Below are 20200 nucleotides of genomic sequence, written 5' to 3'. Positions count from 1 at the left end.
ACCATATGCTACAAAGAAAAGGCAGCCAGTCAAATTGATAAGCCCCCCCCCCCCTATATAAGTATATATCACTTGAAAAGTACATAATATCCTACCCACACCCAGATGCGCGTCGTGGTCGTGTCCCCCCCCCGCGCATGCCTCCCCGCGCGCGCCGCGTCCTGCCGCGCGCTGCGCGCCGCCGCGGGCCACGCCGCCGTGCGCGCCGCGCTCGCCGCCACCAAGGACTGCCTCTACAACTTGCTCATGTCGCTCACGCCGTTCGGGGAAGGTGAGTTCAACTTAACTAAGATATTGTCAAAGTTTCTTCAAATGAAAAGACTGTGTTATACTGCTTGGTATATATTTACAATCCAGATTGTTCCAGTATATATTCTAACATCATTTGTGGGTGGTGTTTCACACATACACATTAGTACTTTTCTACGTTAGGGTCGAACCTAACCTCTAACATACTATAGAACTGCTAGAACATCACGACAAAGGAAAAACACTTATTGAACTAAAAAAAATATTAATAAGTTTTGTTATAAGGCAAGAACGTTCTCTACAATATTTTTTTGTAAAAGCGCATCTAACAAAGTAAAATAAATAGTATTAGCGAATAAAAAGATCAGTATAAATATAAAGTATATTTTGTCTAAATGGACTAAAAAAATGATAAATTGAACATAAGCTATTCATATGACGTCAATTCCCTAACAGCTGCGTTAAAAGCAGTTGTTTACGTTTAAAGTAAGTACCTATTTAGTTACCTGAAAAGTTAATTACGACATGGTCGTTTTACCAGATCAAATTTTGATTGATTATTTAATTGAGATAGTATGACAAATCTAGTAAATCAAAAGTATAGTCCTAACACTCTCACACACACAAGATTTTCTGGTGCTTGTTGGTTCCCGGATTAAATTGACAAACATATTTAAAAGGGACTTCAAAGTTACAAGAATACATTAGGACAAAATTTATAACCTGAAAACTGTTGCCCTATTTAATGAAGTAAGCATAAATATTTACTGACTACGTTAAACAAAAAGTGTATTCATTGTGACTCAAGATTGAGGGTAAAAAATTACTAGGTCTAGCGTATTAGACCTAGTTAACCTTTACCCTCATTTACGTAAGTTACTCAATCATTCATTTGATTGGGAAGTTGCAAGTAGTTCAATAATTGTCCAATAATTTTACATTTATGAATTACCTCTTTGTATCATGATTTTAATTACTTAAACATATATCATATTATCATCTATATCTAATAGACTTGATATTACAAGAGTTTTGATTAATACAGAGAGTTAAATGTCTTGGTTACTGTAGACTGCACTGTCAATTTATCGACAACCCGTTTAATAGTAATGCAGTATTTTGATCTTTCTAATTTCATAATAAATTCAAAGTTATGATCGCCTGTACAAAGGCAGCGCCTGTCTTGATAAAGCTACTAGTTCCATGAGGCATGTTCCTAAGGTATATTCCAAAGGCGTTTTATCTACTATGGAACTTTAAGTTCGTACGGCCGAGTATGATCCATTTTCATTTCCTATGATTTCTCCGACAGAAAAAGATACAAAATATTGTTTTTATCTAACATCTCTGATTTATCTCCTCAGATGAGAACGAGCTGAGTCTAGTGGCGCGAGCGCAGGGCATATCTTTCCTGGCGTCGCTGTTGTCTGAGAAGGCAGCCAGCGACTGCGTGTGGCGGAGCCTCCGGGAGACCTCCTCTACAGACTTCTTCCATTTACTGCTGCAGTGTTTGGAAAGTGACGAAATTGGTAATCACATGAGAAATATTTAATTTAGTATCTTCACTGTAGGACTTTTGACTACCGCATACCGGACAGACTGAATGGTACGACGTACGTACTTACAGTGACCCGCGTGTGATAGGCCGGCCTACAACGCATTAAATATTTGTTCTTTTGCCTGGATGTTTGCTTTGTGCGTGTGTTCGAATATTAATTAGACACTCAACTGCCGAAGATTTAAATTTCTTAGTAAAGAAGAAGTTTAAAAATCAATCCGTCGTCTTATTCGTTATTGCTGCCAATTTAGGAAACATTTCACTTAGTTTCATTTTTTTATATAATTATACAATTATATTACGTCTAACATAGCTGGGCCGACCCCAACATAGTTGGAAAAGGGCTAGGATGATGATGATTCTATTACAACTAAATTATTTTCACAGAACTCCAGGATGCGGCCTTATACTGCCTCACACAGCTAACACAATCGTTGACCCACAAGAAACACGCTGACAAGACACGAGACGACACTTACTCGGAGTACTACGACAACTTGAAGTCGCCTTTCTTTAGTGAATATCAGAATGAAAACTCTGGCGCTGGTGACAGGGTCCCGAGTACCGATTGTCAACCGGAGTACCTCGCCGAAGAAATATGTAAATCTCTCATCAGTCTCTACCAGAAGCTGTCAATGGAAAATAAGAAGCATGAACTTAGCCAAGGTATGTAGTAGACTGCCGTATTAAGCTTTTAAGTTTTGTGTGTGTAAGAGAAGAAAGCATTTTCTTTATTCTTGCCTATCACGTATGAGCCCTTAAGCCAATACAATACTGATAATAATTTCCTATTTCGACGGATCACACAACAGTTTGTCAATTTTATAGTTGAATGAAGAGTTAACTCCAACTTAACCTGGGACAAAAGTAGACAAAAAGAAAGTTCAGCGAGGAAGACGAGGAGACACGAAAGAATAAACGATAGTTAATGAGTAATAATCGACCCAAATGCATGCCTAACAGTTCTTTAAATTAGTGAAGTCTTTTAGTATGTGTCTGAGAAAAGTATATAAACTTTATTAAAATATACTAATATTTATTTTTCTATAAACGTCTCTATGTACTCAGATGTACTAACTCTCATACTATTAATAACAAATGATGCAACATTCAGAAAATGGAAAACATAAACATATTTCAGTAATGAGCACATTCTATATTGTTTACTTAGTTATAAATAGCTGGAATTTATTATTATAATACTAACTAATATCTTATACAAATATCCTACTATCCGTCTACTATTTATAATAAGTAAATAAACATCATATTACATTATATAATTTTGTTTATAGAAATTATGTTATCTATATCCATTAATATCTTTGTCTGGCAGTCTGGGGGATTTGCGTAATACATAACATTCATTTCGGATACAAAACTTCGCTAATATTTTAGGAATAGAAATAATTAGGGCTTTGGACAGAATATTCTTGTTTCAGACTTTGATATTCGGTTATCGACCAGCAAATAAGGCTACTTGGACTGTCAAAATCCTTATTTAGAAACTCAAATTATAGTTTCCAGTCCTAACAAATGCTAGCCAGTAAAAAACATAATTATTCAGGTATAGCGGCTGATTAAAATTAAAAGTCAAGACGAGTGATAAATTAAACATGGTATGTGAAATGTATAATTTATAACAAGTTTTCTGAATTAATTTAAATAGACTACACTATATTATAGTATATTTTAGTCCTGTCCCGAACTATAAAAAAAACTATTTAAATTCAAGAATATTCGATTTTACTATTTTGCCTAGTGTTAGGCTTAATAAGTTATTGTTTGGCATCCTTCCGGCCTCTTTTATAGACAAACTTAATAAAACAATTAAAAGTACACCAATGGCTTCTAGTGATTAAGTTACCAATAGCCGTACTTTTTTGCCATGTATGTATTAGTTCCAGAGATGATTACTTCTCCTCCTTGACTGCCCTTAGCGCCACAATGACAATTCTCAAATATTTCTCAGAAATTCCCACAGATCACCTCTCTTATAATCATTCACACGATCATACACATGAAGACCACTCCTCACTGAGCACGACGCCTCATTGTAACCATGTATTTGCAGACGAGCGCTGGATACAAGTGTGTTCGTGCCTGTCGTCCGTTCTGTCGGTGAGCGCGCGCAGTCGCCAGTACGCGATACACCGCCACCTGCCGCGGCTACTGCTGGCCACGCTACAAGCCATCAGAGACCATCTCTCCATGCACGGGAAACCGGCTGAGGTTATCAAACATGCTAATAATGTAAGAAATGTACTTCCAAGTATCAGTTTCTTTTTTCCGGTTCCGTAATAAGTCATTAAGTTTTAATTCGACTAGGTAGCCGATTGGTTGAGATCACCACGTCAAACACACTGAGCGCCGCTATAGCGGGTTCGATCCCCACGTAGGAAAAGCGTGTGATCGAGAAATCCTTTTCCTGATTCTGGGTGTCTTTGTGCATGTGATTTGAATGTTTGTGAAACCCTAATCCAATATATGAAAACATAATCAATGTATTATGTTTTCTTCAAAACTCTAAAATTAACAAAACATCAAGCTTTTAGTCAATAAGGCGTAACTACGCACGCCATTACCATAATCGTCACGTTGTATCACAACAAAGCAAGTGTAAATTTTGGTCCACTTTCTTGCAAATAAACAACAAATAATTTTAGTTTATATAAATAATTCCCTTGGTACTTAGGAATTGTTTATCTTGTACGATATATATTTAATTCATTTGGCTATTGAATAAATGATGTAGCGATGCGTTCGAAATACATAAGTGTGTTTGGTACTTGTTATACAGAGTCCGGTGCTTCGTTCGTTGTACTGGTTGCTGGTGGTGATAGACTGTTCCATGCTGGGCAGTCGGGCCGCTAAGGATACGTACGTGAGTGACAACCTGACCGTGTCCCTCAACAGACTGTGGCCCTGGTGTATGATGACGGAGCAGCTGCGACTTGCTGTTCTGCATCTACTGTGCACGTTCACTAATGATTGTCCTAAAGGTAAGTGTAATATCAGATATGATCTAGGCTCATAGTTGGTTTACGCTTGTTAATGTTGTATGTTTGTATCGACAGCATGGGGAGCGATGTGCATGTGCGTGGGCGGCAGGACCCTGGTGGGTGAAGTGTGTGCGCTGAGCGCTCGCGAGGCGTCCTCTGCGAAGCCGCGCGCTCACGGCGCGCTACAGCTGTGTCTGCTGACGCTGCGGCGTCTGCTGCCGCATCACCACTGCCGCGCAATATTGCTCAAGGTGAGCTGGTCTATTGTATCCATAATATACGGAGTAACGTGCTCGCAAAGATTTTGTTATATGGTTGAATTTGTTAATGAAGGTTATGTTAGATACTTTTAATAATGCCAGCTTGTATACGTCTCATTGCTGGGCGCAGGCTTCTTCCCTACACATATACTACATTAGCTTACAGTGTTTTGGCGGATTTTTCAGATTTCGATATTTGAACTCCAGGTTTACTCAAGATTGTTTTGTTACAAGCTTGTCAGTGGGATCTTAAGGCCTACGCAGACGGGATGGCGTGGCAAGGAATTTTGCCGTGAGTCAGCGCACATTGGCCGCTTGGATAGATAGTATTCTAGCACTTTACGTGCCGCGGCACTACAAAGCACGCCTCACGCCTGTATCCACGCCGCCGCCGCCGCTCCCTGCAGTATATCACTACTATCCCTGGAGTTCGTGCCGTTGCCGCATTAAGCCACGGCATCCCGCCACGTGCGTCTGCCTGTGCAGCCTGTGCCGTCTTTAAATGCCGTGCGATATATAATACCTTTCAATGCCACGGAATCATTTTAAAGCATGGCGATTTATGCCATATTTCTGTAACAGTAGGTTTGAATGTCCATTAATAAAAATAAAAATCCTTGCTATGCTGTCCCGGTCTGCGCAGGCCCTTAGAATAATTAATAAACTTTGAGAGTCGTTAGAGTCTAAGTTGCACCTCTAAAGATCAGACAGGACTCGAATTAGCGACATCTCATCCAAGATCTCATCCGAGAGGATAACCCGATACGTTTGTTCCCAGAGCGACGTGTTGTCGAGCATGTACCGGCTGTGCGTGCGGGCGCGCGTCCGCGGCGCGGGCGCGGCGTGCGGCTGGTGGGCGCGCCTGTGCGAGCGCGCGGCGCGCGGCGCGGAGGGCGCGGGCGCGCTGCTGGCGCTGCCGGGCGGCGCCGCGCCGCTGGCCGCGCTGCCGCCGCCCGCGCGCGCCCGCCTCATGCCCGCGCTCGCGCACGCCGCGCACCACCACAGGGGCAGCTTCCTGCAGTCTGGTCAGTGCCATACTCATACACTGTGTATGTCGTATGTGTGTCATGTAACATTCTGAAGCACAGACCTAGGAATTTTCGTTGCAACAAACAATCAGTTAATCTTTGAGGCCAGAACTGAGTACCGGTAAATCTACTCATCTGTGCGCTGGGGTCGAATATGAGTGCTTTAAATTGTACGATAGCCAAACAAATTCAAAGCAACACACCATCCTACATACGCAATAACATAAATTAAATCAACAATGTCACTTTAACTTTAATCAATCCATTTTAACGTGACCTTTCTTTGCAGCTGAGTTATTGGAGCTAATGGCGGGCACACTCCTGGCCGGCGACACTGCCGAGGTCGTGTCTGCAGCACGAGCAGTGTGGGCGTTGGCTGCTAATAATCACAAGGTAATATACCATGGTATATTTTGGAAGACCAGCCGCCAGAGCACAACTGCAATTGTAAAACAAAGTTATATCTTACACCCATATTCATAACTTTCGTATGGTAGATTTATTTATAAGTATTTATTTAATAACGGTTTTCTCACATTTGATTGTCATAACTTTATCTCGCGACTGCCGCCGCGTCAGCTCATGATTTAGGACTCCCTTTGGGTCCGTAAACTATTCAGGCTATCTCGATAAAAACGCGTGACGTAACTGTTATAAAAGAAATATGTTCACACTTATTAGTATTGTTTCTTGTAAGCGACTTATATACAACACAAAAAAATACATAGAGATGATCAATACAATCGTTAACACTTCGTTCAAGGTTACATCACAAACGATTGCCGTTGGAACGTACCCATCACGGTATCAAAATACTGGTTTCAACACGATTCAATAAAAACGAATTTCTTACAGAGTATTGATTACTGTGCTTATGAATATTAATTACGAAAATTGTTTTTACGAGCATGTGGCAAAATTTAAACTTGTCTTTAGATCAACTATTCATGATCAACGATACGATGCGTCCTATATATCACAAAAAATGTATTTAGGTACTGATTACTTGAGCCACATCTTTGAAAAAAAAATTACAGAAAAGTAGATATATTAGCAAAACCTCTTTACTTTAAAAAAAAAGTATACATTGGCAAACATTTGTTTCATTGACTTTTGCAACATGTAATACAACTGTTTAGTTTTTCGATTTTACACGGATTTTACAACAGTAATTTAGTTAAATGATAGAAAAAAAAACTGTCGAGAGCGAAACGGATTCGCGACACTGAGGGTGCCGTACAACTAGGCTAAAAATAAACAATCGGTTCTTTGCCAGCCGGTAACTAATTTCTGACCGTGAAATCTTTCTTAACCACGATTTTCATTTTCAGCAGAAATACAATAAATTGTCTGTGAGAGTTTTTACTGTCTATCTATCATGGTTCATGAGATAAAGCCTGGTATAGGTAGCGAAAGCTCAGTAATAGGCTTCCGTTTTGACCATATGAAAATGGAACCCTAAAAATCATAATACACCAATATACCTACTACTTAAACCCTACAACTTAGTAGTAAAAACAGGTTTTTTTAACACGTGTTAAACTTTTATTGAGGCAAGACCTTCGATCTATAGTAATTATTAGTTGAAGAGTTGTAACATGTAAAATGTTTAGTCATTATTTAAAAATGTATACGGTAAATATAAATCTCTAGAATCTAAACTTTTTTACAAGTAAAATAAGGTTTTAAAGGATTTTATGACTCAGTGTCGAAATCGCGCCTTTCCTTTTGCGAATATACTACGTAGGAAATATGCTACTTGCGGCAAAAAATATGTCTTGCATCTGTAAACCTCTGACCTTTGCGTAAGCTTAAATGTCAGAACGTTTACAGATAGCCTACTACTATATTTCTCAAAGTATAGCTTTCCGTTGTGTAAGCGAGAAAGCAATACACTGTGTAGAGCGGCGTCTCTCTTGCACAACTACTTCTCTTACTTTTAGAGATGGAGGTCGGTTGTTTGAGGTTGTATTTGTCCTTGAGGAAGACACGTTAGCGCTAGGCGTTGCAGTCAAATGTTCTGATTGGAGTCTAGTCTAACCTAATAGACGAATACCAGTATTTTATAAGTCATATTTATTTTGACCTCCATATTCACTTGGTAACTTGGTAAAGACTGGTTTTTGAGTACTATTTGGATTTAAGCAAGTCTGTTGAAAAAGCAGTATGTTATGAACGTTAAAGTTGGATAAGAATATTGTTTTTGAATATGGGGGTGTGATGGTACTTGACCTATAAAGTTTTAGTCCTTTCTAAGAACTGTACTGAAAGAAGTATTTTGTAAATTTGAGACTTTTATCAGTAGACAGTAATGGCTATAAGTGTTTGAATCTTGGTAGAATCTTGGCTGGGGTTCCTTCATTAATAAATAGAAAACTCTGATTTGTTTGTTCCTACAATGGTTTTTATGAGTTACCGAATTTAAGAAAATGTTTTTTTTTAGCCTATGCCATCCCTCTCTACAAAGACATCTTATAAAACAAATCTAATTGATTAATTCCTCTACAGGCCAAACTAGTGTTACGCTCAGCGGGCGTGGCGGCGGCAGTCCAGACATCCTTGCAGCGGCTTCGCTCCGCGCCCCCTGACCCCGCCACACAGCGCGCCCTGCAGCTACTCACCTACACCAATACCGTGCTACAGGCCACGTGACCACAGCCTTGCAACCCATCTACTTGATCTTTCTTCTACGTTATTTGATCTCACACTAGGGACACAAGAATGTATTCAATATCTATGTTTAATATGACGAATAAGATGGACTGGCTAGTCGAATAGAAAGTACGCGCAAATGGATCGAGCATGTCCTTCTCCAGTAAGCATTACGGATATAGAAATGAACCGCGAATGAAACGGACATAAAATATGTTTCATTTAAAAATTGAAAAATCAGTGGTCAATTACGGTATTTTTGCAAGATGCTGTGGGTCTAGTTAACACCCTGTACTGGAGTTAAATATGATCTCTGTTATGAACTACACACCGTTGTAACATACACCAGTATACCTAGAACAATATTTATAATATCATCGTAACTACGAGCTCAGTCATATGATCCTGATAATAAAGTTTGTGAATTTTATGATGTTATGCATTTTAATCTCATGTTTAGATGATTTGGTTGTTGCCAAGTCACATGACCAGTATATCCCCAACGGTCTGTGAGAACCGCAAACCGCATGTTGTGATAGTTAGATGAAAGTATACGGTTCCTTATATTGTAATAAGTAAATTATTTGTGACTGATTTGTGAGACGAGTTTGGATTAACGAATGTGTTTAAATAAAAAAGTAAGTATAGTTAAATAAATTTACTACCTGAATTTCGTTTTTGATTTCATGTTTTTGAACCACTTTTATGTATTTAGCTAAACACACCTACACCATTAAAAGTATTAAAAATTCTGCCGGTTATGGTAAGAAGAACAAGTCTTATTGCATACTTTGGTAAATCCATAGTTTCCTGATCCTTCTTGAGAGTTATTGTGATACATAAAATAACCTTAACATTTTATTAATGATTAGTTTTTTTTTTCATTTCAAAAGAGGCTATAATTTTAAACAAACTCCTTTAAAGAAATACCTTTTGATATGTCTATGCCTACATATTGACAGAAATGATTGTCAAGGTATTGTCATGTTACGCGTCCGAAATGTTTACTGAATGGTTATACGAGTTGTGTTATTGAGAATTTAATAAAAAATATGTAAAACGCTATAAAAACGCCGTATTGTTAAAGATATTATTTGTTTGTAATACCAGTCAAGAGATTTTCCCCTGCTGGGTGAAGCCTTGTGCATATATCACCACGCTGGCGTACTTTTAGCGATTCCAGATCTCAATAGTGGAAATCTATGGCTGTTTGTATGTGTCATGTTTTCGTTCATCGTTTCCTAGAGATTTCTCTCAGAAACATTTAATTTCACATAGCATTTTGCTAACTAACTTTCAAGGGAGTTGTAGCTTACTCCGTACTCAAATACATAATTGGTTTTACTATAACCCATGTATAATTGAAGAAGTTTTTCATATATTGTAGGGGTCACAAACCAAAGACTGTGACAGCTGAATTCGGTGAGACTTAACGTCGCCCCTGACGCTCAAAACATGAGAAGAGAAGAAAACATGAGAAGAAGAACAAGAAAACTGTTAAAAATGATACTAATTATGCTAATTGAGTGAACCCAATGAAGTAGTAGGAGCGTCGTGTGGATAAAACGTTATGCTAAGTTAAAGATATGCCTACTGCATTTCACTGGGTATCAGTTCTTTTGCAACCTTAACGCATCGAGCTAATGTTTTCAAAAGGCTAATTGCAATTGTATTTTTTACTGAACAAAAAGAATTTAATAGGTAACGCGTAAAATCGTTTCAAGTTAATTATAAATTAGTCTAAAGCGTAGTTTACAATATCAGTCAGCTTTTTCCTGTTTATAACTGTACTAAGTATAGTAGGCATCTACTCAGCTTACGCACATGTGGGTGAACTAGGCTCCAGTATTTCTTGCGGTCTCGAACGATGTTCGCGTATATTGTGTTTACCTTGTTAATTAAGGTTTAAATTCGTTACAATAAACCAGAGAATACGTCCAGATATAGTTATACTGAAAATAATAGTCTTGCTTCATAAGTCACCGCTAAATTAGAATGATCCAGCAGTTTCTTTACGTCTATACAACCAAACTTTAAAGTGAATGCACAATGTTTGAGAACGCTGACAATGGCCTTGTGCTATTGTCTGTTAACAGTTTTTTTTGTTTTTTAAAAATACCGACTCTACTTACGATCTCCTCAACACACTGAACTGAATTAGATGATAACGACTAACAATGTCCATTGTACATTCGCAGTAGTAACTCCATCTGCAGCAAGTTCAATTGTTTATTTATTGAACATTGTGTAGGTACCTATAGTATAAATAATGGAATGAGGAACGCGTACCCGCAGTCTCCAGTGTTAAAACTGACAACAAATACACACGTCTCGTATAACCAGTCGCAACTCGGCCGGTTCCGCGATAAGGTTCGTTGTCGATAGCGCACAATCGGCGCACACGGCGACCGACATTAATTTTACGGGAAGTTTGCGTTACTCATTATCGGCGTAAGGAGCGATAATCCGTGTTTGTGAAGCGCCGGCTGAGGCCCGCGCCCCGCTCCCGCCGGAGCCCGGCAGTGTCTGTCCGAGCCGCGCTCCGCATCCGCCACGCGCTGATCAATAAGGAATAATGAGTCAACGGGACCCCCGGCGCCGGACATATTGCGTCATAGTACATAGTGTTTGTGTTCCTGTGCCATCCATATCCAGTGTTAGTGCAGTGGAACCGCCAAGTGATGTCATCCGTGCAGTTCAACTTCCCTCCGGAGAGCTACTCCGCCGTGTACACCAGTGATGGAACAACAAATGCGAATGTGAGTACCGGTGAGAGGCGTCGGCGTCGTTATCACGGAGCCGCCGCCGCCGCCGCCGCCGTGGCGTGCGTGTGCACACTGACAAGGCCGCGACGCCGCGCGCTGGTGCATTCAACTCGTTTTGCGGACCACAATCAATAGTTATTAGGTACAACGTTGCATACTTGCAGCGCGCACAGTTCCCATGCCGAGCCAGCTCTCGCAGCCACTGCCGACATTCAAGCAACAGATATTTACATCTAAGGTTATAAGGCCGTTATTAACTGTATAACTTACGACTATAACGTGAATTTTAAACATTCGGACGGCCTGTTTTCAATATTCTTTAAATGTTGAATAAATTTAAATCAAATGAAATAATCTTTGGACGTTGATTAGTATTCAAGTAGCTCTGACAGTGAAGTTGCTACTTTTTTGATACTTTTAAATAAAATCGCCCTCCTGTAGTAGGTATTCTTTCCGCTGTTTGTGATCAAGTTGTAAATTTAATTTATGGGCAATAATTTTCTCCATAACTTTAGCACTCCTGCTACTTACAGATTTTTTTACGAGTTTGTTTACCTCAACAATGTTATAGAGGCGACCGCGAAGCTTTCATTTCCCTTCAAGCATAGATTACATTCCTGTATAAGTTAAATTAACATTAAGAAAATTTGTTAATCCGTTGTTTTCGGCGCTCTTTATGTCGTTAGAGCACGCACTTGGCGCCACATCTTTGTTCTTTGTCCTATCAAGGTTATCACAGTATTTATGTACGAACATTTTGAACACACGATTCACAACAACACATGCTCATATTTACAAAAACTATTTCGACAGTTACGTAGTTACACATATGTTTTCTTGTCTCACGTGATTTTCATTTTGAGGCGATCAATTTAGCGTTTGTCCTTTAGAACGTAAGACAACGGTGATAAGATTAACACCTTCAACTTCCTTGGAAAAACATGGCCACCTTAAGGTGACACTTGGACAAACATGTTGTTGCCATTTATGAACGGGCTGTTGTTGAATTTGGTAGTGTGTAAAGGTCAGCTTGATTGGTAATTGATAGCGGACTATCGATTGGCTGGGCGATGCCCTCCCATTGACTCCTTATTCCATAGTTACTCGCTAAAGAAGTTTCTGTGTATTACATATCAATTGACACTATTCAGTATAAAATTATTCTTTTATTTTCGCATTATTTAGCACAAATTTTAGATTGACGCAAACAGTCGTATGCTTCAATTAATTTCATGCATATGCGGAATTGAAAACAAAACAAATTAAAATGAACTCATTTTATTATAAGTACACTTCACTTCACTGTGTATGCACGGACTTTATTTAAGTGTTTATTCCTCTTCGACCGCGAATAAGGACATCGGTAATTAGACTTTACGTTAAAGACTTAACTTAATTAATAGATTATAATTTACCTGCATTGAATCACCATGTCACATTTTAACACGTCAGTTTTTTGTTCAGTCGGATCACAATAATTACCTATATTTAAAAAGCAAATCACTACAAAATCAGCGCGCTTATGCGCTTAAAAATAACTACTTTTTCATCAAGATGATTATTGAAAACTCACAGGTCGCTCATGTCAGCAGTCGAGATAAAAAAATCGGCCCCCAGGTACTCAGAATATAAAATTAACTCGATACGGGTGAAAACTTGTAATTTACATGAATATTAATTTAGGCACAAGTACCCTTCCTTACTCTAGAGACCTTCCTTGGAATGTCAGCACGCAAGTACCTACTATAAACGTAACTTAGATAACTCTTTTGCGTCGCAGCCGCCGTAGGTCATACTAATTGTAACTAGCTTTTATAAGAAGCATTAGTTTTCTTTTTTTCTATCATTAATTCCTTTATGACATGTTTCATTTAGGACGTTATTTTTCGAAAATCTTTTAATTTGCTGGTTAAGAGGAACCATACCGTTCGTAACCACTAAACCAAAATGACAATTCAAGGCACGAAATTCCATGTTCCATTCCCAATGCAGACAATCATTAAAAAAAGTGCCTTTCAAGGGCTATATGTACTTCTCTAATTATTCTAAGTCACCACTGACAAGAGGTGAAGCAAACAATCGTTAGGAAAACTGGATTGCAAACATAAGAATCAGTAATCGCAAACCCGCGACGCGCGATCAATACCCAAACTATAAATTATATCAAATTCATTGATTTTAAAACAAACTCTTTCTTCGCGAGTAAGTTGTTTAGCGCAAATTGACCACTCGATAGCCAAACTGTGTCTAATAATAAAAATCATTGCTTGAAACGTACTCTGATCCGTTAAAAGTCGTGACCGGCTGCTATTATAGACAAGATTGGAAATGCGTGTCAATAGAGCCAGTCTCACCTTACAGTTTCTAATTTGGTCAGTGGAGGTTAGATACTAGTCAGTCGCATAATGTACGGGGCTCTAGGTAGACTGCAGGCCGACCCCAACTTTCCAAAATAGGAATGATATATTACAAATCTGCGCAAGATAGATTTTCGTAGTGTTTAACTATTTTGTTCGTTAGACGATGATTATTAAATGTTTCAAATTAGTCCTTGGCCTTTTCCCAACTAGGGTCAGCTTCGAGTCAGCCTTGATGCAGCTAGGTACCAGTGTTTTACAAGGAACGACTGCCTATCTGACCATCTCAACCCAGTTTCCTAGGATAACGATAACCCTTAGTCAGATGGTCCGACTTTCTAGCTTCTTCAGAATGTCATGCCAATTGTAGATGGAACCCACAATTGGGTGGGCCTTCCGAAACACGTAAATAATTTGCTACAGTTATTCATATACTTCATCTTCAAAGTTTGACATGAAATAAGTCACAACAATAAACAGAATTAAAGAAGTAGGTACTAATTAAATATTCGTCAAACAGAAATGAGTGCTATTGTATCTTGTTAGTAATTATTGTTTACCTTAATACCCGTGCCAGTCAGTCTGTGAGCACAGTTTCGACCTTGCCTGAAGACCGGACGCAGCGGCTGCCGATATCTCGGACCAATTATAACAGTACAGACCAAATTAGGCAAAGAGTATGAATAGTTGCAGCAGTTACGTCACCGTCCAATAAACCAACAATTATTGATGATTTATTATTTGGGTACTTGTTGACATTACGTATTAACTAATTATATAAGAAGTCCTACGTGTCTCATTCGTGCATGATTGTAATTTTGTTACAGTTAGAGCAATTTACGATATTTGGGCTTAAATATAGATATTGAGCGATAATAAACAAATACTTGCTTACCTTAATACCTACACCTATACTTACCTAATTAGACGGAGGGCATAATTTAGGAAAATGTAAAACAAATGTGCCTTGACTATAACTATAAAAAAAGAAACGAAGAAAAAAATGTTCGTCTTGTAACTAGCTAGGTTTGCAGATTGAAGCCAACATATGCTCAACCATGATCATCTAATTTTAAGTATTATCGCTCCATTTTTTTCAAGCTTTCGGTGAAAACCGCCTGAAAATCACGTTTTTGATATAGGTTTCCAAGTAGCTTCAGTCGGAAACAGTAGTTGATGATAAAACATTCGCATATACATAAAAGCTTAAATAGATAACAAGTTTGGCTTGTGTAGTATTTTTTTATATTTCATTTCCCATTATCAAAAATCTTGTTGTAATTCTAAATGTGTTCAGAAAGGTTTCAGTTATCGGTTATCATAACTAGGACTTCAACAATTTATACCTTACCTAAATAACTGAATTACTTACAGGTTGTGGGGAAATGTAACGTCAGTGAGTCGTGCGAGGTGTCGGGGACGCCGACGAGCATCGTGCACACGCCACCCTCATCGTTGTTCAGCTGTTTCCACTGTGCCGTAAGTTTCACAAGATTCACTTACAATCATTACTAACAGGGCCCCAATTCTGCTATTTACGAATGCCGATGATGAATGGAAATTGTATTAAATTTGACACTATCGTTTTCTCATAAGCATTTTGTTTTTTTAACACAATAATTGGAAATTCATGTTTTCACTTTGAGTTCCGCCCCGTACTGAATTTTCTGTTGCCTATGAGGATTTCCCCGCCATATTAAAAAAGTAACATACCTATACAGCTTACATATTTCAGTTTACGTTATTCGTTTTATAACTGTAAACTGTAAAAGTCGATGTTTTGTTATCCTTCAATAATCTTCATTTTTAGTATTTTTATAATTTACCAAGTTTCTTTTCATTTCGCAGTTCCAAAATGGAATCAACTTCACACGAAAAGAAAAACGACGGAAAGAAAACCACACGAATCATAAGGTATTGTGCCGAGATAATATTATTATACAGTACTTTTACTAAAATCAAACTCATTTTAAAACTACACGTGAGAACCTGAAAGTCTGCTCTAAAATTTGTTTACAATGCTATTGAAAACTCTGTCTCTATACACGGTGATTTTTTAGTCGTCTTACAAAAGCAGCCCAGTTCATGTATCCGACGTAAAATACCCCTAGGCGCGATTATTATTTTTTTATCATCAACTAAGATAATAAGTACGAAGAAAATTAAAGAAGAGGAATCTGAAATATACTGAAATATAAATATACTCTTAAAAATGATAAAAACGCCGCCGCCCGCACCCCTCACCATTGTTACAAGGCTCGGACCGCGCTCGCAACAGAGCTGTGTTTCTAAAAAACTACGAATTGCAGCATAATATTGAATAAAAATTGCCTTTTTTTTTTCAAATCTCATAAATACCTATTTTTTTTTATCATGAACGTGTTCTAGTCATTGGATACATGAACTGGGCTGCTTTTGTAAGACGAATAAAAAATCACGGTGTATAAACAAAGTTTTCATTTATATTAATTATGAATCTAACCATTATGAAAGTCTCACATATTTTCTTTCCATAGAAAAATACCATAATTGCAAATGTAAGCGTGTGAGGACGAGACAATCGTTTTTTTGATAAAAAAAAAACAATTTTCCGTTACCTAAATAGCTACTACTAAAACATTAAGCACGTGAATATATCAATATTTTAATATTAATGCCACTCAGCCAAAGTGCAATGAATATTTACGTTAATCGAAAACGAACAAACACACTATCCATACAAACTTAATAATATGTACAAATGATTCATTAAAAAAATTGCCTACATTACTTTGGCATGTGTATTTTGAACAAATATTTAGTTTAAATACGACCAGTCTAGGGTTTTCCCACTTTGAATAATATTTGCTTTACGATGCCTGAATGCTCATTAAATATTTGGATCGCGGGCCAGGGCTGAAATTGTGTTGTTTTAGTAGAAAGTACTGTACTGCCTACGTATTTATTGGATAGCAGGTTTAGTGCGTAGACATTAAACAAATGATGTAATCGATTAATTTCATTTATTAATTTAATTAAAAAAAAACTTAAAGTTAGTTGAAAAAAAAGGAAGATAAGTATGTATAAGTATGTACAAGGATAACAATCGTAACACACAATTTATAAGTTTTTCTTTGGCTTATAGTACGGTGAAGTTCACAAATCGTGCGTCTAACAGTCCAGGACCCCTGGTACATTTTCTACTTGATTAATTATTGGCTCTCTTGTCGAAATCTAAACTAAAATTTGATAGGAGGCTCAAGAATTTCTGTACGCCACTTGCGAGAGTTTCGTGTGCTTTCGTGCTCACGGAAAATTAGCTTGAAGAAAACTGTAAAAAAACTTTAAAAACTTAATGTTTAACCTTCTTTTAAATACCGGTACCTACTTATATTGATTTCAAATAATCTGGGAGTGTTTCGAGTATGCGTACAATTCGTTTACACGCACACACGGCCTGCGGGTTTTATCAACAAAAACTGTGCGCCTCCTATCGTAGAGTCAAGTGCTCTTCATATGTGGACTTAGTGTAATGATGACTTATTAATAGTTTATGTTAAAAGTTGGAAAACCCCTCTTAATAGTGTTTATTCAACTCTAGTCATGGTACAAGTATGCTGAGATTTATTTGCTCTTGCTCTACCGGCGTGATCGTGCGCTTTGAATATTTGTATCAAATTAATTTGTCGTTCATAAAGTTAGGAAGGGGTTAGGCATTCCAAAAATAAAATTGGATAGACCTAAAAATAATTCTTTTTTCGAAGACAAAAATCTAAGTAGGTACGTTCAAAATGTAGAGTAGTTTCTCAAGGTTTTTTTTTCTAAAACTCATTTGCTCCCCAAGTGATGACTTTTGCAGATTTAAGTTAAAATGCTTCCCTGTATAACAAAACGTAACAATTGTATTATTGAGTCTATACGATAGGCAAATGAGGTTAACTATCCACTTAAAATGTATCTGTCTAGGACGGAACTCGTATTTAAAACGCGGAAGTACGCAAGCGGGTATGACGTTATTTTTATTGTCCTACGTCATTGCTGATAATGCGGCACGATTTGTATTTGTTACTGTGAAAGTAAGCTAAAATACTAACACGAATATATAATATGCGATAAGAAACACGGTTCTGTAGAAATTATAGTTTAAATGCAATCAGTGAACGTTTTCATTTAAATAGATACTTATTTGTCCTTATATTACTTTCATAGATTTCAGGTAAATAGTCTGATGTTTTAATTTGAATGTATTGTTCGTCACTTGTTTATACGGTGTAGAAACGTTTCGTGTAGCATGCGTGTGCGGCGGCCGGCGCGGGCGCAGCGCGGGCGCGGCGCGGCCGGTGACTGACCGCCGCCTGCGCCCCTGAACACGCATCACTAACATTCCCGCCTCACGTTTTCCCAGTCCAGAGAACTCTAACATTACAGTTTCCTTTCTATTTGTTTCAACTGCACGTGACGGAATAATTGAAGTTTATATTTATCTGTTAGCACGAGTACTCAATAAATTAGAATTGGTAAGCGCTTATCGGCACTCACTTTTTTGTGACAAGAGTAAAGTCACTTTGGTGGATTTTCGCATTTTGAAGAGGATGAATAATATTGGAAAATATGTATCTTTCTAGAATCCTTATAAGTTTGTTCAACATTGCAGGTGCGTTATACATTCAAGTTTGAATAGCTTCTCAGCATATTCTCAGCTAGTGTCAAATTGATCAATTAATTGAATAGGAAGAAATAAATTGTAAAAATTAAAAGCATTTTGAGTTTTTCTGTACTCAGGTCATAGAAGCGTAATACTATTCTAAATTCGCCGAATTAAGGTGCCTATAGCTTTTTAGTTTATGAATTCTAATTCTCCTTGACTGAGACTGCCTGTTTTTAACAAATGTAATTTCTTCAAGCAGTGTATCGATAGTATCCTAGTTCTCACAACACAGGAAATCCTTGTGTGAGTTCTTCAACCCATTATGTCTGTTTTTCTGTTAATTTATGATTTTTCTATTCTGTTCTTACGTCTCGACTTTAAAAAAAAAGGAAGCCAGTTAGGAATTGTCGATTCCAGCTAGCTTAAAAACACATGTAAAAGTGTTGAAATCTATCATATTTATAGAATAAATGATTTTAATGTCATATCATTAATTTTATAAGTCGTGAATAATATTTGTTTAGTTTTTACCAGGGCTTGGCTGTAATGAGGGTTTTCCACAAGTCTCAACATTGATCAAAATACTCTATAGTTATTCTTGGTTCCTTACTTTTGCTGGCGCATCCGTTTAAATTCTTCCTGTTTGGTATTTTCAGTTTTGTTTTCTTTTTAAGTCTTGAATTTTTAAAACTCAAAAATTTTCTCATATTTCATTTGTTTTTTTAGGTCACGTTAATTTGAATTATTTATACACATAAATATTCGGTGAAAGTGATTGACATGTATGAAAGCGGATTACTAAATAATTTGTTTTCACAATATTGATTTAAATAGTATCTACTAGGTACCTATTATGATTTGTTTGTATGTGATTGAGTGTTTTGTGCATACAAAAAAGAAATTTTCTTTATTAATTTTAATGGGACAAGCTTTGCCATATTTGCTGCTTACGAGTAACGTAAAAAGTTCAGCGATCAAGTGCTTGTCTAAGTAAATAATAATAATTATATTCAAATTTATTAATTTACTCACCAAAACTCTCTAGAAAGAATTGCGATGTTGCCAAACCGTGCAAGATGTAAAACGATCTTTAGTTGAACAATACAATCAATGAGATTTTCATTGTTTTGTTTTGTTCTTTTTCGAATTTCCATATAAAAACATTGATACCAAATAGAATGCTGAATAGATCCAAATGAGTGCGCTTAGTCCTTTAGTCGTTATAAAGCATTTACTTACAGTTTGCGTCGTTCGTGACCGGTCAAAGGGTGTTTGACTACTCGCCCGGACTTGTTACAGGGTGATGTACTCACGTCACATGTCCCACCTAGTCTGTCGACGTATTTCATTTACATTATCCGTCCCTCGAGACCGTGAGGGACTTTCATTACAAACGGAATGTTACATTAAATATTTATCGCTGTTTAGTGTTCTAGATGAAAGTTAATGTGTATCCCGACTGACCTGTCTGTGTTAAGGAGACTCCTTGGTCGTTGTTCCATGTCCTTTTGTGTTCTTGGAGGACGTTTTGGTAAATTACCTGCAGGCCTTGTTAGTTATAAATGAGCATTTCTTGATACTTAAGTAGGTGCTTGTTACTGAATCCCACTTCAGAACTTTTGGCTTTAATTTTAATTGTGACGTGGAAATTGTGTGGAGGCAACCAGAGGTATAAGTTGTCTTTTCAATTTTTACAAGGCGA

The 20200-nt window shown here is 37.5% G+C and overlaps 2 protein-coding genes across 2 annotated transcripts in view; both read left to right on the top strand.

Moving 5' to 3' along the window:
- Positions 1–9419, top strand: part of LOC113507023 (rotatin-like) — a 33715-nt gene extending 24296 nt beyond the window's left edge. Inside the window, exons 26-34 of the mRNA XM_026889879.1 lie at positions 106–271; positions 1614–1778; positions 2195–2473; positions 3882–4060; positions 4608–4809; positions 4885–5060; positions 5848–6094; positions 6387–6490; positions 8606–9419. Coding sequence (XP_026745680.1) covers positions 106–271; positions 1614–1778; positions 2195–2473; positions 3882–4060; positions 4608–4809; positions 4885–5060; positions 5848–6094; positions 6387–6490; positions 8606–8749 — 1662 coding nt within the window. The 3' untranslated portion in view covers positions 8750–9419. The remainder of the gene's footprint in view (positions 1–105; positions 272–1613; positions 1779–2194; positions 2474–3881; positions 4061–4607; positions 4810–4884; positions 5061–5847; positions 6095–6386; positions 6491–8605) is intronic.
- An 89-nt stretch (positions 9420–9508) lies between these two features.
- The window catches only part of LOC113507024, a gene marked incomplete at its 3' end in the record, with an annotated part of 92467 nt that continues 81775 nt past the window's right edge, over positions 9509–20200 (top strand). Inside the window, exons 1-3 of the mRNA XM_026889881.1 lie at positions 9509–11508; positions 15246–15350; positions 15720–15785. Of these exons, the coding sequence (XP_026745682.1) occupies positions 11431–11508; positions 15246–15350; positions 15720–15785 (249 nt within the window). The remainder of the gene's footprint in view (positions 11509–15245; positions 15351–15719; positions 15786–20200) is intronic.

The sequence above is a fragment of the Trichoplusia ni genome, unplaced genomic scaffold, assembly GCF_003590095.1.
Source record: "Trichoplusia ni isolate ovarian cell line Hi5 unplaced genomic scaffold, tn1 tig00000275, whole genome shotgun sequence".
NCBI lineage: Eukaryota > Metazoa > Arthropoda > Insecta > Lepidoptera > Noctuidae > Trichoplusia > Trichoplusia ni.
This window is presented reverse-complemented; position numbering and strand designations above follow the sequence as displayed.